Here is a 27186-nt window from a genome sequence, read left to right on the forward strand (position 1 = left end):
TGACTGCACGAGTGATATTGTATTTGGCAATGAGCAAGTCACTCAAACCAACATTTTCAAGAGTTGCGGCTGATTTATTTTGAGATACCTCAATTTTTGGTTGCTCAACTTCAGACCTTGCGCACAACGGAAGTGGAAGCCATGAGTGTCCAGCACTTCTGAAAATGAGGCCTACAGGTATGGAATCTTGAGTTTGGTATCCAGAAGCAGCGTGATACTCTTGAAAATATTGACATTTAATTTCTGATCCTTTTGTCACTTGTGAAATAGGGACAACGCTATTTCCCTATATCATGGAACTGAGTTCATTGTTGTTTGTATTGCATTGAGATTCATAGATGCAAACTGCTGTAAAAGCTGTTGTTGTATTTGGATGAATTTAGTAAGCCGTGCAAGTGGGATTTTAAAAACAAACTCATAGAACAGGGGTTGGCAACCGTTCAGAAGTGGTGTGCTGAGTCTTCATTTATTCAATCTAATTTAAGGTTTCGCGTGCCAGTAATACATTTTAACATTTTTAGAAGGTCTCTTTCTATAAGTCTATAATATATAACTAAACTATTGTATGTAAAGTAAATAAGGTTTTAAAAATGTTTAAGGAGCTTCATTTAAATTAAAATGCAGAGGCCCCCCGGACCGGTGGCCAGGATCCAGGCAGTGTGAGTGCCACTGAAAATCAGCTTGCATGCCTCCTTTTGGCACGTGTACCAGAGCTTGCCTACCCTGCCACAGAAGAATGTGGGGTGACAAGAATCTGCTGGTCAGAAAATAGAACAGTGTAGACTTGCAGACACAAGTCTAGGTTTAAGCTCTACTGTGGGAGATAAATAGCTTTATTACCTTTCTTACCCGATTGGCATCTCCACATGCATCTGTCTTCTAAACCCGCAAGGCACCTGTTGCAATAGTTTTCTGCTGTTCTACCTGGGCTGTTCCTTAATCATTCCTCTCTGGCACTTTTACAATTACGAAAGTTAAGCTCACGAACAATGTGAGAATCATCAGCTTGTCGTCTTTTTCATTTTCCCTCTAGGATACTGAAGCTGGGAAATATATCCGAGGTAACAGCATAAGTGTAGCGGTAGCAGGCATCCACTTGACTTTTCAAATTCAGTTCAGAGTTCTGTGTGTACTGCTGTCACGATCACATAGCATGTACAGTGTTGTCTGCAGTATGTGGTCTTTAAATCTGTGCTAACAGGCAATCTGTGGTATGGCATATCTGTCTGTGGCACTCTAGAAATACTTAATATCCTTCAGTGTTCTAGGCACTCTTGTACGCTGTTCTACTCGTCTAATCCTGTCACCAGAGAGTTAAATGGAAACTGACTTCTGTCTGGAGACTTCATAGTGAGGCACTTGTCTTGAATTGGTGAGAGGACCACCTCTGGCTAATGTAATATAAGCTTTTTATTCTTACTGTTTTGAACCATCAATAGGAGAGGCTGTCCTAATGCAGTGGCATTTTCCCAGTGCTCTGCACTGTACTGTGTGCAGTAGATTCAAAATCCATTTAGGTGTTGCTTGGTGTAAAGTGAGTGCCATCAGAACTGGGATCTTCCTCCTTAACTGCTTGGATTTGGAGAAAGAGAGATGCATATTACAATATGGCACTTTGAGCGTGGTCCTCTGGCTAGACCTTTATCAAGTGCAACTCTGGAGGAGTCCATAGGAGTTGTATGTGTACAGGATGAGGTTGAAGTCAGGTTTTTCTCTGCAGTCCTACAGGTGTGAACAAATTGGTGTACTGTAACTTTAGATGCCCATCTCTTTATCTTACACAACCTTTCTGGGTGCTGAAGAACACACTCATTTCTTTCTCTAGGGTTTAGACCAGCAGCTCAATTTCTGCATGTCCCTTTTTGTTCAGGTAGAAACAAAAGGAGAATTGGAGAACTTGTGTCTCTCAAAAGCTCCCTCCCATCTTGCATCCTAGATGTGATTTTTTTTTCAGTGTATCACCATTCAGAGTGTCTTTACTTGCACTCGAGTGTTAAATGACTGAAATAAGGAAGCTGCGTACATTTTCATAAAGCTTTGTGCTATTAGTTTATTATTTGTATTGTAGTGCTCAGGGGCCCCAATTATGGCCCAGGACCTCCACAGTTTAGGTGCTGTATGAACACAGAACAAAAAGACAGCCCCGCCCCAAACAAGCTTACAGTTGACATGTCCATGAAGAGATGACAGATGGCTATGGATTGGTTGATTGGGGGAGTACCAGCAAGCAATGAGTCCGTATTAGCCAGTAGGGTAGGCTGTGGTCTCAGCACAACCTTTATCAAGATTTTTGCAAGCAAAGGAAAGTTTTTAAGGAGGGCTTCAAAGGAAAACAATGAATAGCTTTGTGGATGTTTATGGAGAGCTCCTCTCTATGTGAAGGGCAGCATGGAAGAAAAGTACAAAGATGCTTGTTTGAAAATTTAACAAGTGGGCAGTGAAGGCTGGTCTCTTAAGCTGATCACAGGTGGGAGCTGACTTTTTGATACTGAACGAGAGATAAATAGTGTGGGGATAGGCTGTGGAGGACCTTGCAGGTGAAGTAGCTTATGTTTGATACACAGCTTAATCCCAAGGAGTGATGGAAAATGTTTCCTTAAGGCCAGGGATCTTTCTAAGTTAAAACAATGAAGAATAACAGTGATAAAAGAGAGAGTACGTTATGGGAGTTGTAGTCCTGATGGAACTGGGTCTGCGAACTGTGTCAGGACAGGCAAGACGCTTGGTGTTTTACCATCCCCAGCACGAACAGGAACCCAATTATTTCTTCCCCCTCCCCCATGGTCTCTTCCTTGTTACAGTTTTGTAAACAAGCCTATCTAAGGCATGTTCAGCTAGTAGAGTTGCTGCTTGGCTTCAAGAACAGTGCTGCTAATTCTGCATTGCCAACTCTTGTGACTTTTTTAACATGAGTCTTGATGTTTGGTGTGTTTCATAAGACTCCATCTCTTGGGATCAAGTAATTACCTGAGCATCTAGCCCTTATAGTTGCAGTGGAAAACTTGAGAATATGATTAGAGTGTATCCTAAAAGGCTCAGAAACCAAAAGGGGAAATAAAAAGAACCTTTTTTTTTTTTTAATCATGATTTTGCAGACTCATTTATCATTTTTGAACACTTGATTGGCAATGTTGTAATCTGCAGCACTTGAATCTGAGTGTCAATGAACTAATAGCATTTGCTAAAACTAGGCACGGTAACATCTCTGCACTCCTGTCATGACTTGTCATTGTTATTCCGACTTGAGCTTTTCCTGAGCAGAGAGCCAATTGTGCTGAGCTGTATAGTTATTTTGACAGAGGTTCAGTGTGGTTTTGTTAGAGCAAGCAACTAGGAGTTAAGGACTGCTGAGTTTTATTCCATTGACTTAGTATAACCCTGGGCGTGTCACTAACTTTTCTCTGCCTCGGTTTCTCCTCTGTCGATAGGGGAATAATCACCTACCAAATGTTTATAAAGTCAATTTAGTTCCTTGGATGAAAATGTCAGAACTACAAAATTTGTTTTTATTACTTACTATCTAAACATCCCCAGAGGAGTGGAATGTGACTATCAATATCGTTTCACTTGTGACCTTTCAGGATTTAATTGGAAACAAGAACAGTGAAGAGCCAAGCTAAAGTGTTGGACCGTGGTAAATACATCATGTTGTGATTTTTCGCTGGCAACCTCATACTGATGCTGTTAACCTGATTTGGAATACTTAGCAGTTGTGGTTTTACCCCATATTCCTTCTTCACCTTCTGAAGAAAGTAAATACCATGAATCTGACTGTTTTGCTGTATCTTCCTGTTAATTTAACTTTATTTCAGGTGATTGTAAGTTTCATGCCTTAGGAGTTAGGTTAACAAGTTGTTCCCCTTGGTCAAGCCTCTTAACTGCCAGCCCCTCATTGAACTGACTCTTCTATCTTGCAGTGAGCACAAAGATTCCTCGGAGAAGAAACACAAAGAGAAAGAGAAAACCAAACACAAAGATGGCAGCTCAGAGAAACACAAAGACAAACACAAAGATAGAGACAAGGAGAAACGAAAGGAAGAAAAGGTATGTAGTTCTTGAATGTGAGTGGGAAGGAGCAGTTTTTCTTTAACTGTTACACTACATGAAGACACAAGAACTGCTTCTAGTTTTTAGTTATCTCATAGTGGAAACTAACCCCAAATTAAGTTTGAGACTTAAAGCTCAGTATCTTATAAGCTACAAACTATAGGGGCCATATACTCAACTGGTGTAAATGGGCACAGTGGAGCTGTGCCTAATTACACCACTAAGGATCTTGTTCTACGTCTTTCCTATTGTAATTCCACTCTGAACTCAGTGTCAGGTTTAGATGGTCATAATAGTCAAAGGTCAATTTAGATTAAGTTCATCCTATGCAACAGCAGGCTGCAGTTTCTCAGTATGAGATGTAGCAGATATTGCACTGATAACTACACTTGATCTTTGCCAACTGATACTAATGGAAGGCCAGAATGTAGCTAATCACAAAGATGTAGGCATTCTGGGTGTGCTTAGTCAGTGCTAAAAGGACTAAGTTACAAGTAGTACTAGCACTTGTTTCCTGCTTCACGTTCTCTGTCCCCTTTTCTCTTTCAGAGCAAATCTTCTGGTGATGTAAAAATAAAGAAGGAAAAGGAAAATGGTTTCTCCAGGTAAGAAACTGAGTCTGAGGTCTGTAATCTGATATAGCAGTTTTTCATGATTTTTGCTTTGTTTCCCAATCCTCAAATTGTTGTGGTCCCCTCCCAGCCAGTTTATGGAGGCAAGTGCTCTGATATTTCAGTGACATCTTTCCTCCATATAAAGAACTTCCATCTTAAGCAAATGGATGCACTTTTGGGTAATTGGCTGACTTCCCAGAAGTCAGTGGTGGGAAAAGACTTGTCAGGACTTTCTGGTCTATTCTGTGCATGCAGGATTGTTCCCTACCATGGATTCTTGAATGCTTTCATCCAGTGATCTGGAAACTAGGTTCTGCCCAGGGCAGAGCAAACTCCTGGAAATGGTGTTAAGTGGGGACTAGAAGTTCTTACCCCACTGTAAAGTTGGTGTCATGGCAAGCATTTGACTCATTATGCATTTTTTCTTCTGGAGTTGGGGTTGATAATGCTACACTCCCAGGTACTTGCTTATCTGAAAGCAAGACCAAGGGACTAGGATTTCAAACCCTAGTTTGTAAAGAAATAGCAAATAGGCCACTCGTTAAAATTAAAAAAAAAAAAAATCGGAAAATTTGTCACTTATTCTACTCTACCTATTGACTTCCTAATCCTTAAAGAACAATCTAGACTTCATGAATATTGAATTGTACCAATCGCCACTAGATTTACTTGTAGTTCATTTACTTGTGAATTTTTAATAGAAGTGCCATTTATTTCTTAACATCTGACAAACAATAAAGATTTCCTTGTTTACTCCTTTAAATATAGCTCTCAGATCATGAATCTGGATCCTGTGACTTTGTGTTTTTCAGTTGGGGGTACCTGACCATCTGCTGCTTTGGAAGCAGTTTATATCTAGGGCTGGAAACCTCAACCACCTCCACCCCTTTTTTTTGCCTTTCTTTAATTTTATGCACTACTGAGAATTCATCCCAGTCTCACCTTGATCTGAGGTGGAATGATGGCAGGGAGGGTCAGGAGAAGGAGCCTACCTGTGCTCGACCTGATTAGAATCATATGCTTACTTTGAATGTCTCTTCTTGATACAGGAGCCTTTCAGTTTCAGTTCTCAAGTAGCAGTATTTGAACATGCAGACTCTACATTTTAACACTTTTTTCTGACTTGGTAGAGGAAAGAGAAATGCCCTTCTCCAAGCACCTTTCGGAACTACTATCTTGGAAATGTAAAGCATAATTATCATAAGCCAGTGGCAGTTGCCTTAATTACATAATACCGTACATGGTACCTTTTGTTAACTCCTGATGGAACATGCTGCCTACTGAGGTTATGGAAGCTCCTTCACTTGAGATTTTCAAAAGGAGACTGGATAGCCATTTATGTTGGATGGTTTAGCCCAGGGGCAGGCAAACTTTTTAGCCTGAGGGCCACATTGAGTTTCATAAATTGTATGGAGGGCCAGTTAGGGGAGGGGGTCGTGGCTCAGCCCCCACCTCCTATCTGCCCCCACACACACTCCTGCCCCATCCAATGCCCCCATTCCCTGATGGCCCCTCTGGGACCCCTGCTCCATCCACAGACCCCCACTCCCTATCCCCTGACTGCACCAGGACCCCTGCCGCCCCATCCAACCCCCCTCCTTTCTGACCCCTATCCACACCCCCACCCCCTGACCACCACCCCGAACTCCCCTGCCCTCTATCCAACCCCCCATGCTCTCTGCCCCCTTACCGCGCTGCCTGGAGCACTGGTGGCTGGCAGCGCTACAGCCATTCCACCTGGCTGGAGCCGGGCCATGCTGCCGCTGACGCCACCACGCAGCACAGAGACCAGGTCAGGCTGGGCTCTGCAGCTGCACTGCCTCAGGAGCTCACAGCCCCACTGTCCAGAGCATTGCGCCAGCAGTGGAGCAAGCAAGCTGAGGCAGCCGGGGAGGGAGGACAGCAGGAGAAGGGCCGGGGGCTAGCCTCCAGTCCAGGAGCTCGAAGGCCAGGCAGGATGGTCCCACAGGCTGTAGTTTGCCCACCTCTGTTTTAGATACAACAAATCCTGCCTCTTGGCAGGGGGTTAGACAAGATGACCCTCGTGGTCCCTTCTAACACTATGATTCTAGTCAGACAATTGAGCACCATCATAGTTTCACCAAATGTATGTGTGTTAGGCCTGGTCTGCACTAAAAAGTTAGGTCGACTCAGCTGTGTTGCTCAGGGGTGGGAAAATTCCACACTCCTGAGCACTGTAGTTAAGCTAGTAGTTCATCCCTGGTGTAGATAGCACTGGGTGGATGGGAGAATTCTTCCATTAGCATCTAGCTGCCACTTCTCAGGGAGGTGAATTACCTACACTGATGGGAGAACCCCTCCCGTTGGCATAGTAGTATCTAATTGAAGCGCTCAGAAGCGCAGCTGCAGCGGTGCAACTGTCCCGTTTCAAGTGTAAACAAGCCCTTAGCTGGGAATACTTGGCCCTCTCATGCTAACAAAATTGGCTTATCCCAGGTTCCAACTGTAGCACTCTGTGTAACCAGTGCATCGTTACCTCCTCATGCCAGTTCAAGACTTTTCCCAGATTCTCACTGTTGGTGTCTCAAAACAGGCTAATAGGGAAGTAGTTTATATTTCTCCCACTAAAATGTTCCATTTTCCAGCTCACTAGAAATATGTCACCTTCCGAAAAATCTAAACTACCCAAAATAAGATTTGGAGGATGGTTGGAAGCATTATGGCCTGGGCTATATCTTGGCGAGCTAGATGTGTATTCTCTGGAACAATGTGGTACCCAGTTTATTCCAATTTTGCAATGTCTGCAGTGTCTGTCTCAAACTTCATTTCCTAATTGTTGCCAAGTGCTTGGAAATGTTTCTGCATTAAGATTCCTTATATAAAGCAGACAACATTTTAATAATAGCGAAGATAATAAAAAGTCACAGAGCTCTACCTCCACGGAGAATAAATTGCACAGGATAAACGAATACTTTTTTCCCTGTGGTGATACTTTTCAATGTCTGGAACCTTAAGTCTTGGTTATAAGTAATGCCATAAAAATGGCTCTTTGTAACAGCACATATCTGTTCTCTGCCTTCTGAGTTACATCTGCCAGCGCCACAGAAGCTATACAGCTGTGAAAGAGCAAACTGTCCTTTTCTGCCTCATCAACACAATTGCCAGCTAAATTAAGATTCCAGAATATCTCTTTCTGAGAGTGATGTGCAATGCAGACTGCTGCTTGATTTCTCTTTTCCCATTCCACCCAATAACAAAATCCGAGTGTTGACTTGGAAACTGAGCTAATTTGATACAGAAATCATCTGAGGGAACGTAAATAGGAATACTCAAGATGTCGCTCTTCGAGTTGCTTACCTGATCAGAATTGCAACGATTTCTGATTCTTTTTGTAGCTTATTTGTTTTGTAAAGATAAGTTAAATGCTTTTTACAAAAGCAAAGACTGAAATTTAAAACAAGTTAATTAAAAGGACAATCTCTTTTAAAATTATTTCTGCTGCTAGCATCATGGCACATTAAGACTGAAAATGTTATGCCTAATTTAATATTTATGCTGCCTGAGAGTTGGGGGGAAGCATGCACATGTTGCATTCTTGCAGCTTAGATACTGAAAATAGACTAATTAGTGTAACTTTTTTGTTGCTTATGTGTTTCATATCTAGTTCTCACAAATTTAGCGTAATGCTGCAAGGTTCCATTTGCAAATGCTGTTTTTAAAATCAAACTGTTTTCATTTGAGATACTATTTTGAACAAAGACTCTGGACTTCTGTTACTTGATGATGTCCCTGTTTCGCAGCATAAATGCATAGACTTCAATAGTTTTTAAGCAATACATCTGTAAATTTTTGGAAGCTGCACTCTGTTTACTTAAAATACAAGCCTCAGAGTAACCTAGAAGCCCGACCGCATTCCTTGCATTGCTTTAGGTCTTTTGGATAGTGTCAGCAATTGTGAGGGAAATTGCGTAGTCCCAGACATTGTAAGGGTTGTAGCTCCCTACACTGGTGCATGTGCTAGGAGAAATACAGAACTCTGCACTCCAAAACCAGCCGGCAGTATCTCTTTACAGTTCACTTCTTACATTGAATTGGTTCTGTTTTCAAAAAACTATTTGACTCAGCGTTCTGTATTTAAACAAACAATCCTCTGCCTTTTTCCTTAGTCCTCCGCGTATTAAAGATGAACCTGATGAGGATGGCTATTATGCATCTCCCAAGGAGGACTCCAAACCCCTAAAGAGACCACGGGAGGAGGACGAGTAAGTAACTTGTGTACTGCGCCTGTGTGAAGAGAATGGTTTAGAGGGGTTTTGGGCCTTTCAGAATTAATAAGTTGGATGTGGGAGTGGGGATCTGAGTCCAGATTTTTTTTTATTGGAAGATACATTTGCTATGCTTAAGATCTATGAATGATTTAGGTGTATTTTTAGTATGGTACCCATGTTGCCCTTTTGAAAAAGAATCCTTCGGGTGCGCTCTGTCTCTAGGAGGAAAAGGCGCTGTTAAGCGTTGCAAAACTAATGAATACAAAATCAGAAGGCAGGCAGAGAAAAGGGACATGGGTATTAAGAATGTAAAACGTAAATCTGAGTAAGAGGGGCATAACTGTTCACTAAGTGGCTGCAGTAATTTCTACTGTGTGGTGAAATAGACTGCACAGGAGAAAAAAAGCTTTGTCAGCCCTAATTTTGCCTGCGCTGCTTGGCATGGATTCCCCTTTAAAAGGGTCTAAATATGTTGTGAGTTATCCCAGTGATTTAATCAAAATGCACACGTAAGACTTACAGGCCGTGTGAAATCCTACAGTAAAATGGGCTTTTTGCAAAGCACAGCTGTATCTTAATGTGACCCATCTCAGTAAATCACTGCCATTGCTTATCACTGCTAGTGAGTTAAGGAGCACAGTCATGCTTCCATAATTAGTAAATGACCATTACCACAGTCCCATTTTTCTTCTGTTACTGCATAGTATTTGTCAATTTCCAAAAGAGAGATGGGTGTGAAGTTAGAAGTTTTCTTCTGTATAGTCAGCCACTGTCTTCTGCTTGATAAGTTTTAGTGACCTTCCAATCCAGTGTCTATTATGGAAGGATTATGACCTCACTAACGCTATTGTGGCATTGTTGAACTAACTGGTATGCAAGAAGTGAGCCGACTGGAGTGATGTGACAGCTGGATTGTTAGCAGTGACAAGGAAAAATGAGTGAGATGGGCTTTTCCCCCCAAAACAAATCTCTTGCAAAGTGTTCCTGTCTTTATCTAGCATTCTTCTCACTGGGTGGCCACGAATGCCTGTGAATTGGCTCCTTATCTTGGAAAACCCAGGCACTTGGAGTTAGTGAAGTTCACTAAATCTTTGCACATTCAGAGGATTGTTCACATCACAGTTTCAGATTTGTAAAGATAATTTTAGGGGGATGTTGGCTGTATGGTGTGGGGCAGAGCTTCTGAATCCATTCCAGCAAAAAAGTGCTCTCCTTGCTTTAGGAGAACTTAGTGAGGACTCCACTGTAAGTTTCGGAGGATGGGGAGAATGAGCATGGGTGGCCATCCCAGAGGTGTTTGTGAATTTGCACATGTAGCCTTCATGCTTATATGTAAGTGCATACCAGGAAATGAAGTGATTATTTTTTTGTTGTTGTTAACTGGTCTGTGTCTCTTACAGTGATGAGTATAAACCCAAAAAAATTAAAACAGAAGATACCAAGAAATCAAAGAAGAGGAAACAGGAGGAGGAAGAGGTAAAATGTGAGACAAAAGTTATAATTTCTGGATTTAGGAACGGAGTGCTTTTGGTATCTTGTAGAACAATGAAAGCTAATCTATCTGATGCCTTGTTAGCCCAAATAGAAATTTAAGGAGTGTTTCTACCCTTGAAATAAACTGGTGATTTTTAAGACTCATTCAAGAAAATAACTTTCTAAGGCCATGTCTACACTGAGGGGGACGATGCCGGTGTAATCTTGTAGTGTACATACAGCCTAGAGTGACATAAGGGGTTTTTCCATCACTGTAGGAGCTTCGCCTCCCAGCGCAATGGTAGCTAGGTCAACAGATGTATTCTTCCATTGACCTATCTCTGTCTTCCTGGGGATTATGTTGGCATAGCGATGGTGCCCGTGGGGGCTAGATTTTTTTCACACCCCTGAACACCACAGCCATGTTGACTTAAATTGTAAGTGTAGATCAGATCTAATGCTCCCAGACTAATCCACGTAGGACACCCCTCATTCTGTACAGATGCATTTATCAATGGAAAAAGGAACTTTATTAACTTTTGTTATTGGCACAGATGATGTGATGCAGCTCAAAGGCAAAGAAGTTAGTCCAGGATTTAGCTATAACAGTGTCAACACAGCTGCCGAGTGTTTTTTAAAAGCCATTATAGATCAGCCCTGGGGTCCTGTTCTGTTTGGAAAGGAAATTGAAGCTACTAAGATGACATGAGATTTCAGCTACTTGGTGCGCAGGAACAGTGCTCCAGGATCCCAGTCTGCTGGCAGAGGGATGCTAGTGAAATGTATTTTGTGAGCAGTCCCAGTTGGTGTGCATATCTCTTTAAGGCTTAATTTACACTTAAAAGCTATGCTGAAATAGCTGTACCAGCAGAAGAAACCCTAGTATAGATGCAACTATGCCAGCAGAAAAGTGCTTTGAGCTGGTAGGGTTTATACCGGTTTGGTGTGCAAAATAAGCTATATCAGGAAAATCACTCTTTTATGCCAGTATAACTATGTATACGCTAGGGCTTTTACCTGCACAGAAATGTCAGAAAAATTCACAGCCCTCTCTGACATAGTTATACCTGTAAATTTTCTGGTGTAGATCTGGTCTAAGTAAGGTCTTTCTATTTTAAAAATATCTTGTTGAATAAAACATAGCTGCACTCTTATAATCCTTCTACCTTTCTCCTTGTCCTGCCTTTGTAGGACAACAAATCCAAGAAAACTAAGAGCAAAGATAAGAGAGCCCCTGAAGGAGACAACAAGAAAAAGAAGCAGAAGAAAGAGGAAGAGCAAAAGTGGAAATGGTAATATCTCTGTGATAAATTAACCTTTTGTCATTCTCTGCTTACCCTCAACTCCATTATATCGTGCTCTAGCTAGAGATTAAATGAACAGGGGCCTGCAGATCCACTAGCTTTTACTGTTGTAAGGTTTCTGTTCTGAATATGTGGTTTAGTTTCCAATAACCTTCTTAAAATCTCATTTCAGAATACTCATTCTTTACATTAAAAAAAATCAGAAATTTGAGTTCTACAATATTCATTTTTCAGCTTTTCTGAGCTGCCTTAAAATGAACTAGAGCAAGTGATCCAGAAGCTGATGGATCCATTCTATTCTCTTTCCTGCTGTAAAACAGAGGTCACCCATAGTGATCAGACACTGCGGATTTCTGCCATAATGAGGCAATATAAAAACTCCTTGGTTTATTGATGATTTAGGATTTTTTTATGATGTGCAGGTATATTAATTGGAGACTAAGCACTGTATCACTTCAAAGGCAAACTTGATCCTGGGACCTCCTAAAACTAGAAGTAATTTTGGCTTTCACCCCTGATTATTACAGTCTGATCTCAGCTGTGCAACAGGCTCCCTTCCCAAAAGGGATCTTGCCTAAAGAACACATGAATGAAAGCTGATCAAGGGACACATTCTATCTGAGTTTTTAAAAGCATTTAAGATTTAATCTGTCCAATCTGGTAAGACCTTTGAGTGACTCTGCTTTGGAGCTTCCTTCTATCTCTTCCCTTTGGGGAATTATTCTGCTGTTTTAGTAGGCCTCCTTGTTGGGAAACCCCTCTTAGTATTCACCTTGCATTCCTCAGTTTCACCCCATGATGCCTTGCAACTCCCTAAAATAACTCCTCTTCCTTATAGTGTTTTACAGCCTTCAAATATTTGACTCCAATTGTCATGATTTCAAATCAGTCCTGACCACCAAATGTCCTTGTATGTTTAGGTTTTACTCTTTCATCCTAAATCTGTCATTTCAGCCCCTCCATAACATCCTGGTGCTCTTCTCTGAATTGCCCCCTAGCTTCCTGACCTCTTTCTGGTGCTCTGGCTTTCATCTATTTCAGTTTTAATGTAACCATTAGTACGTAAAGAATTGGTGATCCAGAAAAGGTCTCTTGCCCTCACAAGCCTCTCTTTTGGCTTTATCTCAAGCAAACCTTCCTGTTTTTGTCTCCGTATCCTAATATTTAATTTCCCCCGTTTATATCATAGTCGGTATCATCGATAAGCCTTTATTGGAAGGCCACAGAACTTTCTCCTTGCCTGTCTTGGCAGCACAAGTCAAAGTTAGCTGTGCCAGAGCTCTGCAAATTCTGCTGACTGCTGAGCGAAACTGTATTTGAAAGTGCAAAACCCGGCAGTTAGTAACAATGTCCTTCTGCTGGTGTTCATTTAGTCCATCTGCAGTTTTTCATAGTGTGTCTTTTCTGAAAGGGGTTCCATTCCACCTTGTAGCGCTCCAGCCTCATCTCTTCAAAGGATTTTATGTTCCATGCCAGTCAGTTTTCTGAAGATCTGAATTTGTCGTGGTGTTTTCTCTAGTGCTTGCCTTCTTGAGCATCTTAATCCTCATGAGGATGGCAATGGCATCACCATTTTGCAGCCAGGGAAACTGAGGCATGGAGGTGAAATGACTTGCCCAAGGTCACTCGGTTAGTGGCAGAGCTGCAAATAGTACCCAGCATGGAACAGCCTATTCCAAGGCACACCCACTTTGCAGTTAGCTCAACTTCCAAACTGGAGCAGTGCCCCCACAAAACAATGAATCTAATCTCAACATCACTAGAGAGTAGGGTGGCTTCAGCGGTACAAAATCTGTACAGAGGAATGTCAGGAGGACTGTTGGTGAAGGGCTAGCGAGGCAAACAAACATTAAAAGGAATAGTAACAAATCTGTCCTGAAGTATTGCAACAATAACAGGTAGGGCTCCGAGTCTGTCACAGAAGTTATGGATTCCATGACTTTCCACGATCACCGTGATTTCTGCAGGGGCCAGTTTGGCTGACCGCAGGGCTGCCCAAGCAGCTGGCTCCGGGGCCAACTGCTGGAGCAGCCCCAGGGACAGCCATACCAGCCACTGCTCCGGCACCCGGCCACAGAGGCCACGGTCCCCCCTAAGATTTAATCACAGGTACAGGTCTCGGGCCGTGAATATTTGTTCCTTGTGACCTGTCCATGACTTCACTAAAAATACCTGTGACTAAGTCATAGGCTTAATAATGGCAGATATCTCCTTCCCTTTTCCCCACCACATAGCAACTATGCAGGAGTCAACTTTTTCTCTGTGCTGGAGTGGACTTTTGAGTGGTGAAAACTTCAGGTTAGAAATCGCCTACTACTGCAGGTTCGGATCTCAAAGTGGTCAGCTCAGCCTTTGTTCTTAGACTTGTGAAACATAGGTTATGTCTCCACCGCATAGCAATGCAGACTACATGGGCTGTGAATTGCAGTGCTTACCAATGTGCTGCACTGTAACTGCCCCATGTGGAGGCTGCTAGCTTGAACTAAGAGGTACCTAGTTCACATTAACATAGCCCAAAAAGCTAAGTTGGCATGAACTAAAATTTACCTTTTAGTTCGTGTCACCAGCGTACACGTGCAAGGTCATGGAAGGAAGCCCTTAGTTTGTCTTTACTCTGAGGCTTATAACAACTGAGGTTCTGTCTGCTCTGCTTGGACACTGAGGAGCTCACTGCACATCTTGTAAAGGTAATGATGGGTCCAGCTTCTTTGATCAAAACCAGTATCATAGCAGTCTGCTATATCCCAGGTGATTCCTGATCTCCTCTCTGGCTGTGACTGCATTTCAGCAGTGCCTATATACGTATCGGTTAATAAGCACTTCGAGCTCCTTCAGAGAGAAGCCTTATTATATATTTACATGGTACCTGTCTCTTACACAGTGATCCTGTTATCTAATTAAGGCTGCAGCAACCAGAACTTATTTGTGCACAACATTTCCTGCATTGCTGCCAATACATGCATGTTTTCTCCCAGCTGATGACTCACTCCAGCGTGAAACTGGCTAGGAGGCTGGGGATACAGGAATCAGGAGCAGCATGGAGAAACCTGGCATTTTTTGTCCAACAAGTTGGCTGGGTGATTAAGAGATCAAATGCTGTGACAGGATAATAGTGTCCCCCTGCTGCATAAATGCTAAGATGAAATAGATTGTTTTCTCAGCAGGAGATCCTGTGCCAGTGGTGTGTAACAATTACTTTATTGCCACTATAACAAAAGATCAGTGCAGATGTATGGAAGGAGTGTGTGGTGTGGCGGTTTGAGCAAAAGACTGGGAATCCAGGACTTGGGGTTCTTCAGTTTGTTATTGGGTGTGTCATTGACCATTGATTGACACCAGAAAAGTCTCTGCCTCAGTTTCTCCAGCTGGAAAATAGTAATACCTACCTCATGGTTATTATGGGACCTAAATACTTATTGCAATAGGAGCCTTAGGGCACCTTTGTCCTTATCCTTTGTTTTGTGCTTGCCTTAGAGAACGTGTTCTCTTTATTATTTCTAAAAGGGGGGGGGGAATGAGCTCTAGCTGACAGAGAGGATTAATTAATATTTCTTCTCCAAACACCTGGGTTTGCTTAGGTCACAAGTGAAAATCAGTTTCTCTTTGTCATCTCTATCCTTATTGGGACATCTGTCCACATCAGAAAAGGATTGCATAATTTGCCGCTGTTGTCCATCTTTGTTCTAGGGACATCTTGGACTGGAAGTTAGATGAGGGCCTTGTTAAACTGACAGTTTGCTGTAAAGAAGACTGTACTATACCTGGCATTCAGTCCTTTACTTTCTTAAGTACATATGCATGCATTTGTTTGGTGAAGAACATAATTGGCTAGCCTCATCCCTGCTGCAACTCAGTTGAATATAACTCTGGCATAACAGCAGTGTGAATTTGGCCCAGAACATTAATTTGTGTCTGGAGCCTGTTCTGTGCTTTTCAAAAAGATGGCAGTTGGGGTTCTAGGGTTTGCTTGTGTACTGCTCATTGTAAACTCTGAAGTGCAATGCAGTGATTGCTTACTGTTCTTATATGCCACCCTTCCATGTAGACACGGAAATGGTGGCTGGAGGGTGAGTCTTTGTATCTGTTTGTTGGTCTGTTTTTAAAGGTGGGAGGAAGAGCGCCACCCTGAAGGCATTAAATGGAAATTCCTAGAGCACAAAGGTCCTGTGTTTGCTCCGCCATATGAACCTCTGCCTGAAAATGTCAAGTTCTACTATGATGGTAAGTTGTTAAGGGTTCACACTTACTGGGATAGAAGGTGGCATTCTTAATACGAGGGGAAGGTTCTATTGTAAAGTGGTGGGTGAGGTGGTGGTCCAGTCTAATTATTTGCCGTATAAGCAAATTTCAGTGATCATAAAAAGAGGAATAAATTTTATAGAAACAAGGAAACCTCTGTTAGAATCTATTTGGGAATTAAGCAGTAGCATTTATTCTCTCTGTGATTACGAGGATACACGTCACAGCTCACGTAGCGTGTGATAATGCTTTACACCATAAGTGACAACATCTGACCGACGCACCGTGTACTAGTAGTTATTTTTCATCATTGCTGGTCTTCCTTGGGCCCTCGTCCTTCTCATTCAGTGTTAGGGTCTCTCTTTAAAATTATTATTAATTAAATTGCAGCTTTCTATACTGAGTTATTCGTTTTTCCCATAACACTTGCCTGAAGTGATCAGAATAACAGGCAGAACTTATTTTAATATAAATGATGATTTGGTTCCTGCAGGTATGATCACATTAAATGGAGGATCATATTAACCAGAGATTGGATTAAGTGAAAGGTACTTGAGTGGATGAAAATTGAATTTTTCACTCTAAAGGAGCATCTGTCTGTGAAATTGCTTCAGAAGCTGTAGGATGTTCCCATGAAACATTGTGGAAGTTTCAAACTTTAGAAGTTGTGAGATTATTTTTTATCAGTAGCATGTTCAAACAAATGTCCAATTCACACACAAGCTATTGTGAGAGATCTGCTCAGCATCCTACTGTCTGTGCTCAGGAGGTGTTGTCCAGTTCAGAGATTACCCTAGAATAACTTTAGACTTCAGTACTCCACACTTGGTCAACCGCCTGCCAGCCTCCTCTGAGTAGAGGAGTCCATCCCATGACCAGTCCTGCTTTTGCAGCAGAATGCCCGCTTCCATCTGACAGGGTGTCCATAATCACTGCAGAGCTATTGCTAGAGCTCCCAGTCACTTGCAGCACCAGACTCCTGCAAAGGAGCTGTGGATGCCAAAGTAGCCTGTTAGTTTGCTCTTGTTTTTTAAGCTGAGTTACTAACATTCAGGGCTCTTGATAAATTCTATAGTACTGAAGTTATGGTCCCATCACAGTAAGATTGCTCAAGTCTTTGAAAGAAAGGAAAGTGGGGGATGAAATCCAATCCAAGCAAGTTTCTGCAGTTCTGCTTACAAAATAACTGAGGCCAGTGGTTACTCTGTGCCAACCGTAGGCAACTTTTGAGTAATTTTAATGGCATTTAACCTCCAAAACATCTTAGCAGCTTATCACTTGCACCTTTTTCAACTGGTTTAGCAGCTTTATCCCTTTTTCCTTTGCAACCCTCTGTTTTGCTGCTTCCTGCTATAAGTACGCAAAGAGTGTGTTTATGTTACAATTAAACTAACAGCAATCCTGTTGGTATCTTAGTTTCTAGTGTGATGTATTCAATCATCTTTGGCGTAAGTGAGCCTTCCTTTGCTATGTTTTGTTGACTTAAGTTCTTTAGACTGGGCAGATAGTTCCCTCACTTTAATTTTTGCATATGATGTAAATTTTTCACTTGGTGAATCAAGAGGATGACATTTTCCTTTCCCAGTAGTTTATTAAACCATTAACAGTAGCAGTTCTGGCATTGACTTTTGTGAGGTAAAAGAGTCAATTAAAAAACCACTGATACGGACTCTTCAGCAAGCTATTGGGATTTAAAATATTCCTCACTATTAGCTGTATCCATGAGATGCATGCAAAATATTTCTCTGAGTGTGCTAGAGCATAATGTTATGTCAAGAATGAGATCTGGGATTGAAGAGGCATGCTCAGTAGAAAAGGTGGACCTTGAATGTGGAGCTCTGATGCAGCAGTTTCTTCTCCCTCGCTCTCAAAAGTTCTCTTCTTCACAGTGATTTCACTTTGAGGAAAGGCTCTATTGCGATCTTGCAACCAAGCTGAACTGTGATGTCACTGAACACTGAAAGAACTAAATGTGACTATATTTTGAGTCTGAGGAGTTGGAGACATTGGAGTGTGTTCCCACGATACCTAAATCTCATTCCATTGGTTGGTGGAGTTTGCACATATTTACCTTCCTGCGGAAGAGGAGGAGTGTTTGGCACCACCTACTGCCCAATTTGTGGGTGTCACTGGTGTGTGCTTTAGCAGAGATTTACCTCTGTTCCTGGCTAGAAAAATAGCTGCTTATTCGTAGACAGCAAGTTGACATGTTTTAAACAGTGTGTGTGTGAGGGGAATAGGAAGGCTAAATGATTCGACTCCTGGTTTAGTAAAGATGCTGAGAAGCAGAAGATGGAATTGAATAAAAAGCAATATGGCTCCCTTGTCTCCTTCACTTTGTGCACCAACATCACTACTCTCAGCAGGGATATACATGTGTGCCTCTGGTCATGGTGACTCTTGAATTAATGGTTTGCTGCAGGAGTTGTTTTTCCTTCCTACTCTATATATCTTACATGCCTATCAGACATCAGATTGGTTGACAGTTAATTTATATATATATATATATATATATAATTTTTTTTTTTTTTTTTTTTTTTTTAGATTCCAGGGGAAATTTCCTGATCATATTATAACTATTTTAATGCAAGTCAAATTTTAGGCCTCAATAGTCTGATCATTCTTCTCTACTCCCTTTTCATCCCATACTTAGTGTCAGGGGACTCTAGTCTGTGGTGCCATACGGCACACTGAACAAAACCTCACTGAAATACAAGGACAAACCATGTACTTGGCTAATCTGGCTGTGTATTGTATGTCCACAGAGGTTCACCATTGAGTGGAAGGGTTCCTGGATCCCTTGAAACATCAAGGTGCAAAAAGCAGAATGGTTTAAGGGATGAACATCTTCAGCTGACTTTTTTTTTTCTTTTTTTTAAATTAAACTTCCTCTTTCATAGGTAAAGTAATGAAGCTGAGTCCCAAAGCAGAAGAAGTGGCTACATTCTTTGCAAAAATGCTTGATCATGAGTACACTACAAAGGATATCTTCAGGAAAAACTTTTTTAAAGACTGGCGAAAGGTACGGATCCCTGGACTGGTATGACAGCCTACATGGCCATTTTCTCCTGTGTGTTAGAGAGAGAGAATAGAGGCTACTCTGACTTGGTGCACAAAATGCTAGTGCAAGGCAGAGAGCAAAGGGTTGCCTCAGATGTTAGCATGGAAAGTTCCTGTTTATGCTGTAGTTTTCCAGGAAGGGCCTCCTGGTAAATATTTCTTAAATGAACAAGGGTGGACCTTTTGCAAGTCATACTTGCGTGTGATGTGACATGGTGGGTATGGCTGAGCTGATCATCACATTTTTATCGATGACCTGGAAGAAAATGTAAAATCAGCACTGCTAAAGTTGCAGATGACACACAAATTGGGGGAGTGGTAAATAATGAAGAGGCCAGGTCACTGATACAGCGCAATCCGGGATTGCTTGGTAAACCGGGTGCAAGCAAACAATATGCAAGTGAATACAGCTAAATGTAAATGTATCATCTAGGAACAAAGAATGTAGGCCATACTTACAAGATGAGGGACTCTATCCTGGGAAGCAGTGTCTCTGAAAAAGATGTGGGGGTCATGGTGGATAATCAGCTGAACGGGAGCTCCCAATGTGATGCTATGGCCAAAAGAGCTAATGCAATCCTGGGATGCATAAACAGGGAAATATTGAGTAGAGAGGTTATTTTACCTCTGTATTTGGCACCGGTGTGACTGTGTCCAGTTCTGGTGTCTACAATACAAGAATGATATTGGTAAATTGGAGAGAGTTCAGAGAAGAGCCAGGGGAATGATTAAAGGTTAGAAAACCTGCCTTGTAGTGGTAGACTAGACTCAAGGAGCTCAGTCTGTTTAGTTTAACAAAGAAGGTTAAGGGGTGACTTGATTACAGTTTAGAAGTACCTACACAGGGAACAAATATTTCATAATGGGCTCTTCAGAGAAAGATGCAACACAATCCAATGGCTGGAAGTTATAGCTAGACAAATTCAGGCTGAGAATAAGGCACACGTTTTTAATAATGAGAGTAACTAATCGTTGGAACAACTTACCGAAGGTCGTTGTGGATTCTTCATCACTGACAATTTTAAAATCAAGATTGGATGTTTTTCTAGAAGCTCTGCTCTAGGAATTATTTGGAGAAGTTCTGTAGCCTGTGTTTTATACAGGAGGTCAGACTAGACAATCGCAATGGCCCCTTCTGGCCTTGGAATTTTATGAATTCTTGCCCCACTGAAACTCTGGAATTGAAGAGCCATCACTACCTTTGTATCAGAGGCTAGCCCCTTTCTGAGTCTTGCAAAGTAGGAGCTTCACTATCCCAACCAGTATAAGCACGCCAAGAGAATATGCATATTCAGGCAGCTGGTCCAGGTTACCTAGGTGGCCTCTGCTTCCCCCAGTAACTTCAACAACCCTTGAGTGGCTAAGTGGTTTGAAAGTTTGCTGTGTAATAGAATATGCAGTCAGTGCTTGCAAAGATCAGACACAGTCTTAATGTATTATGTGCCACATATACACGCTTCATCCTTTTCTCATTCGCCCTGGCTAGGTTGAGCAGTTACTAGAAATTGGCAGTTCTTTGATAAGCAGGCAGAAGCTGTGTTTATTAGGAGCACCTGCCCTTTGATACCTTCTAAGGGGCTGGGAGGGGCAATTAAACCTGATTCTAACTATAAAAAGGCTTTACGCTGTACTTTCATCCGTCCAGGAAATGACTTCAGAAGAAAAGAGTACCATCACGAACCTCAGCAAGTGTGACTTCACACAGATGAGCCAGTATTTCAAAGCTCAGACAGAAGCTAGGAAACAGATGTCCAAGGAAGAGAAACAGGTACTCTAGGGAATTGTAGAAGACTGTTCTAGCCATTTAGGTGTTCTTTGTTTTTTTTAATCATAATCCTTTATTCGTTCCTCTGGCCATATCATCTATGCGCAGTCTGTCACTCCTATCACTGAAGGGATTTGGTAAACCTGTACCACCCAAGGTGGATTGGCAGAAGTATTGCACTTCTAGCTAAAAGTCTGTCTCTCTGTTGATCTTACTGTGATGCCGAAGAATTCATTCGTTTCCTAGTAACATCCCTGAGATTCCTCGTGTCACTTATGATCCTCTTAACATGTCTGCATAGGTAATATGTCGAGAGCAATGTTTAGTAAGAAACCTCCACCTCCAGCAATTCTCTTTCTGAAGATAAAACGTTTCTGGCCCTTTCTCCTTCAGCACCATGGTGTTACTAGGATGAAGATATTTTCAAGGAGTATCTGCATGTCTTCCCTCCACTCCCACACAACCCCTAGATATCCACTTCAGTAAGAACTAGAAATTTATCACAAGATCTAACTTTGGTTCCATTTAGTGCCTTTGTTAATGTAATTCTAGTCTAACTGTCCTAGGTGATGAGGTTCAGAGCTCCTCTAACTGGATGGGGGATGGTTTTCCTAATACAGTTGAACCCCATGGTGTCAGGATTCAAAGGTTCCCAGTATGGAATATAGCATGTGCCTGGCTTTGCTGGCTTTTAGCCTTTTATGTGGAGAAAGTGGATAAGGAAAAGTTGTTTACTTATTTCCATAATACAAGAACTAGGGGTCACAAAATGAAATTAGTGGGCAGCAGGTTTAAAACAAATAAAAGGAAGTTCTTCACGCAGCGCACAGTCAACTTGTGGAACTCCTTACCTGAGGAGGTTGTGAAGGCTAGGACTATAACAGCATTTAAAAGAGAACTGGATAAATTCATGGTGGTTAAGTCCATAAATGGCTATTAGCCAGGCAGGGTAAGGAATGGTGTCCCTAGCCTCTGTTTGTCAGAGGATGGAGATGGATGACAGGAGAGAGATCACGGCCGTTCTTATTTGATAAATATTGATTGACTCACACCCCACCCCACCCCACCCCACATAACTAATAAAGTAGAAGGGGCTTTCTTGTGTCCACTTCTTAGTTGGTGCAACTTCATTTAAGGGTGCATTGATTTCTTCATACCTTTCAACCTTGTGTTATTAGGTCTCAAAGTGAGAAGCTTGGTTTTTTTTAAATAACATGATGTTAAATGCAATGGATCAAAAGTCCTTAAACTTTCTGTTTGTGGCACATGGACAGAGGGGAATGGAGAGGCAGTTGGTTTGGGAAAATAGGTCAGAGACAAATGAAATGTAATTACAAATTCAGAAAAAATTGTACAAATTGCATATATTACATTTGACTGTTAATAAGGCTAAGATTTTGTCTCAGATATTTTTAGTAAAAGTCACAGACAGGTCCCAGGCTTCCGTGAATTTTCTTTATTGCCCGGGACCTGTCTGTGACTTTTACTAAAAATATCTGACAAAATGGGGAACTGCAGAGTCCCCACACAGCCTGCGGTGGCTGGGGAGCTGTAGAGGTTCCAGCTCGGAGGTCCAGGGTCCCCCTGCTGCCTCCCCTCGGGGAAGTGGGGAGACCCTGCAGCTCCCAGCCACCACGGTCTGAAGTCATGGAGGTCTCTGGAAGCCATGAATTCTGTGACCTCCATGACAAAAATTGTAACCTTAGCTATTAGTTCCTGACTTTATTTCTGTTGGTATCGCCATTTAGATGGTAGGCTGTTCTCGGCAGACTGCCTTTTATTCAGTGTTTGTACAGCACCTAGTACAATGGAGTCCCAATCCTGATTGGGACCTGTAGGTGCTACTGCAATACAAATAATAAATGCATTTTGCTTCAGTCTGATACTGAGCTACTTGGTGTCTTTGGGTGCAGTGCAATCCCCCTGCTTTGTGTCTTCCTAGAAAATCAAAGAAGAGAATGAGCGGTTAGTGAAAGAATACGGCTTTTGTGTCATGGATAACCACAAGGAGAGGATCGCCAACTTCAAGATTGAACCGCCAGGCCTCTTCAGAGGGCGTGGCAACCATCCCAAAATGGGCATGCTGAAGAGACGGATCATGCCAGAAGACATCATCATTAATTGCAGCAAGTGAGCATGGGATGCTTTGCACCTTGCTTTGCTTACTAGTTAGGATAACTTTTTTTTATCATATATGTAACTTGACATGGCATCTAAGCATTCAAAAGTTCATGTGTTGGGTTTCTTGGTCATTTTAGGTGTTCTGAAGGGTGAGAGGTATAATGAAAACATCAGTAGTGTACAAGCCATTCCTTTCATAAGTGTCACAGAGGTCTATCCACACACCTCAGTGTTGATCAACACCAGCATCTTCTGTTACAGTGCAGGGCAGCTCCTGTTCATTCTACTTCCTTGGGGCCAAAGGGTATTTTATTTTATATATGGCTCTCCCACTTGACTTTTTCTTGTGTCCTAAGAGGCAACGGACCAATGTGTAGGGTCTTCAGATTTCTCCTTCTCCATGTAGACTACTGAAGCTGCAGAAACATCCCCAGATCAAAGCAATGAGCTTCCCAACAATAACTAACAAAAGGGAACAATTCCGTAAGAAGCGTAAACATGACTGTGTATCTCTTGATCTTTGACTTTCAGTTTTTTATCTTACTATCCCGCTACAGAAATGCGGTTTCCCAGACTAGAGTAGGGAGAGAGACTTGTTTAATACGTTTTGCTGTCCATTGACACTTTAATCTTTGATAGTCATCTATATTTTATCACCTGGGGTCTATTAAGACCATTTCTTTTCTCTTGCTGTTTTTGTTACCTTATGCAGGGATTCCAAAGTTCCCCCACCTCCTCCAGGTCACAAATGGAAGGAGGTCCGGCATGATAACAAGGTGACCTGGTTGGTGTCATGGACTGAAAACATCCAAGGATCTATTAAATACATCATGTTGAATCCCAGCTCTAGAATCAAGGTAATGTTTTATCTGGAAGGTTGCTTGGCCATGCTGCATCTTAACTGACTTTGTTAAGAGGGGGAGCGTGGCCATCTAGTGGTTAAGGCAGCAGAGAGGAGGCAAGACCGACTTTTTTCTTACTCTACCATTGACTCACTGTATGATATTTGGCAAGTCACTTTGCCTTAGTTTTCCCCATCTGCCAAATAGGGGAAAATAGCTATTCTGTAGGGGTGTGAAATACTATCTGTGAAGTGCTTTCAGATTTCTGGGTGAAAGGTTGTTCTCATCCTAGCTTGGGAGCCTTTCATGGTCTGCAGTAAGCTTAAAAGAAAATTTCTGCCAATTTTGTCTCTTAAGTTTGGCCCCAGTGTCTCCTGCCTGATCATGCAGAGAAGTCCTAACCATGTGCTGGGTGTCAGTTTAAAGGCATAAATCCAGCTATGTTACTTCACTGCAAGATGGAGGAGGAGGAGGTGATGTTCTGAGAAGAACAAACCCTGCTGTGAGCACAGATAACTGTTGTAATTGTCAAATCATGTAAAAACAAATGATGAGACTTTGAAGGTAGTTGGATTTCCATTTTTAGTAGGACAGATTTTTGGGAAGGCCGTCTCAGCAGGAAAATTGCCTGTTTTTAAGAGAGACTCTACGCTTACTGGGTGGCTCCCTTGGAGCGAAAATAAGAGTCTTGTCCTGAGTGTGTGGTGGGAGATCATTTCTGATGACCTATAGTAACCGTATCATCACGCACCTCTAATGTGCTATTCAGATCTTTTTTTAAATGAGTTCACTCTGCTGTCTTTATGGCTTTACTGAGTGGGTCTCTAATTGTGAGAAGGGGACTGCTAAGAAAATAGCAATCACTGTAACTGTACATTGAGGGGCCTGGAAGACCAAGTACCTCTCTCATCTGATTTCTGACTTCTGTGCAGGCACTTGATGTCACAGCTACTGAACTATGTGCAACTGCATGTGAACTTAGTTCAGGCAGAACTTTGAGTGAAGAATTCCCAGTGATTTTGTGCACATAGGCTTGAGCAGGAACTCTCTCTGCTTCTGCTGCTCACTTTCAGGTGTGTTGACTTTCTTGTGACTGTTTCTGCAGGGTGAGAAGGACTGGCAGAAATATGAGACGGCTCGGAGGTTAAAGAAGTGTGTGGATAAGATACGGAATCAATATCGAGAAGACTGGAAGTCCAAAGAGATGAAAGTGCGACAGAGAGCTGTGGCACTGTACTTCATTGATAAAGTGAGGGTTGATTTCTGGCAGTTTCCTCTTCCTGCCTCACTCCAAATAAAGATGCAGGGCTGGTAGGCACATGTCCCTAAGCCCAAATAAAATTTTGATAGAAACGTTCACACGCTGCACAAATTTAAATAAGAGAGTTAAAGGGCTTTGAGAGAAAACCGGTTATTCTATTAGAAGTCCAGTCCTCAGAGTACCCAGAGGTCTCCTCCTGGAGTGACACTGGTCTCCACTTCCTCACAATTAACTGAAAATCCAGATCAGTAAATTGTCATACTGAACCTGGCTACATTGGGCAATATTGTTTTTGTTCAGACAAAAGTCACAATTAGGTTAATTCCAGAGTCCCCCAGTTGGATCAGTGGGAGCTCTGCAGGTGGGTGTATGGTCCTTGGCTTCCAGCAGTTTCTAACTCCTACTGGAATGCTCTGCTTTTTATTATCACTTAGTTATGAGCCTCACGACTCTTGACATCAACTGTGCTAATTGCTCTTGCCACACTGAAGAAAACTGTAGTTGGTCACCATGTTTATGCAACTGTAGTGTTTAAAACTGTGCCCTAATACTGATAGCACTGCTGTGTGGCTTCTGTGACCAGTTAATTACTCATTCTGATCTGTGTGGATGGAGTTAAATCACAGTAATTTTAGTCATGATTTAAATTAGCAAGCAGGAAACTTTATGTAAATAATTGCTTTTAATCTTGTATTGCATGTGTAGTTTTTAGTTATTTTCCTAAAGAAAGGTTCATTCTCCTTGGCAGGTAATATTAAAACATGTTTATTTGCAATTATATATAGCCTCTAAATGTGGTGCTTTTGGCCAACCAGGAAGATACACTATATCTATATACATTTATTTAAGCAATCTTATAGCTTAATCTACACTTATGAAGATTCTTATTTTTAAACCTGCTTATTTGCTCTTAATATCCCAGTGGGAACCTATCTACATCCTTAAGGTGTCTAAATATCTTTGAAAATCTGGCCCCATGTCTTTAGCATTAATAGATTTCATCCTCTCCTATCTAGTCTGTATGCATGGATTGGAAGAGGAAAAGATTTCCTATTTGGTCAACTCTGTCAGTTTCTCACACGTTTGAATAAACTAGTGCAAATAAAGAACCTTAATACATGTTCTCTGTGCAACTGCTGGTTAAAATGAAACCAAAAGTAACTAAGGCACAAGCTTTCTTTTTTATTTAAATAATTTTAATAATTATAGTAAACTAGGGATTAACATAAATTTTATCATGTACAATTTAATTGTAAACATATTTTTTTAAAAAATGTTTTTAAATTAAATGAAAAATCCAGTTTAAAAAATAATCAACTTTTTATTTATCCTGATTTTGATGTATCTTATGTCTTCTCCTCTTTTTGGCTCCAGCCGTATAACTTCCATTGCACTTCATTGTGACACTAGATATTTATATTTTAATGTCAGTAATCCAAGTTTCAAACCTCTCCTTTTGAGAGTTACCTGTTCTTAGCTTCTCTGAATGTCTGTGCTCCCCTTCTGTTCAAGGATCAGGCACATGGTACCATGCTAAATCAGCATACCCTGGTTACTGGGCAGACAAGACTCCCAGAGGACCCACAATCCATAAATTACCAGAGCAGTTTGAAATGCTAAACCTCTTATTTTGATTCCATTTGCCCACCTCCCCTTCTCTTGTTCAATTTGTAGCTTGCCCTGAGAGCTGGTAATGAGAAGGAAGAAGGGGAAACAGCGGACACCGTTGGCTGTTGCTCCCTCCGAGTGGAACATATTAATTTGCATCCGGAGTTGGATGGCCAGGAATACATGGTTGAATTTGACTTCCTCGGTAAAGACTCCATCCGATACTACAACAAAGTCCCCGTTGAGAAGAGGGTGAGATGTTTCCCATTCTTGTCTCTGTGCACTGTTACAAGGAAAGGAGGAACTGGCTGGTGGAAAATCTCCAGACATGGTGTTTCCTGTACATCGTGTTTTATCCAAATATGAAGGCAGAAAATAAGTTAGCTTATCTTTGGCCTTCACTTCCTGTGGGTGCTTTGGAGGAGTAAGGCTGCCACTTGCCTGGTTCTGATGTGAAGTAACCATACTGTGAGGCCTTTATTGAGGTTTCTCCTTTTCTAAAGTCTCTATACTCTGAGCTGGTGGCCGTTTAGTCCATGCCATATCCACATGACCAGCAGTGGTTATTTTAAAGCCATTATGTGGATGTGTTGCTAGTCTGTAGCCTTAGCATCCTGCCTTTT

The 27186-nt window shown here is 41.7% G+C and overlaps 1 protein-coding gene across 2 annotated transcripts in view; it reads left to right on the forward strand.

Moving 5' to 3' along the window:
- Nucleotides 1–27186, forward strand: part of TOP1 (DNA topoisomerase I) — an 80466-nt gene that overhangs the window by 41719 nt on the left and 11561 nt on the right. For both annotated transcript variants that reach the window (XM_050917307.1, XM_050917308.1), the window contains exons 4-15: nucleotides 3918–4044; nucleotides 4597–4652; nucleotides 8789–8884; nucleotides 10291–10366; nucleotides 11555–11655; nucleotides 15773–15888; nucleotides 18807–18928; nucleotides 20612–20734; nucleotides 22674–22861; nucleotides 23565–23709; nucleotides 24800–24943; nucleotides 26630–26815. In XM_050917307.1, coding sequence (XP_050773264.1) covers nucleotides 3918–4044; nucleotides 4597–4652; nucleotides 8789–8884; nucleotides 10291–10366; nucleotides 11555–11655; nucleotides 15773–15888; nucleotides 18807–18928; nucleotides 20612–20734; nucleotides 22674–22861; nucleotides 23565–23709; nucleotides 24800–24943; nucleotides 26630–26815 — 1480 coding nt within the window. The remainder of the gene's footprint in view (nucleotides 1–3917; nucleotides 4045–4596; nucleotides 4653–8788; nucleotides 8885–10290; nucleotides 10367–11554; nucleotides 11656–15772; nucleotides 15889–18806; nucleotides 18929–20611; nucleotides 20735–22673; nucleotides 22862–23564; nucleotides 23710–24799; nucleotides 24944–26629; nucleotides 26816–27186) is intronic.

The sequence above is a fragment of the Gopherus flavomarginatus genome, chromosome 11 (assembly GCF_025201925.1).
Source record: "Gopherus flavomarginatus isolate rGopFla2 chromosome 11, rGopFla2.mat.asm, whole genome shotgun sequence".
NCBI classification, from domain to species: domain Eukaryota; kingdom Metazoa; phylum Chordata; order Testudines; family Testudinidae; genus Gopherus; species Gopherus flavomarginatus.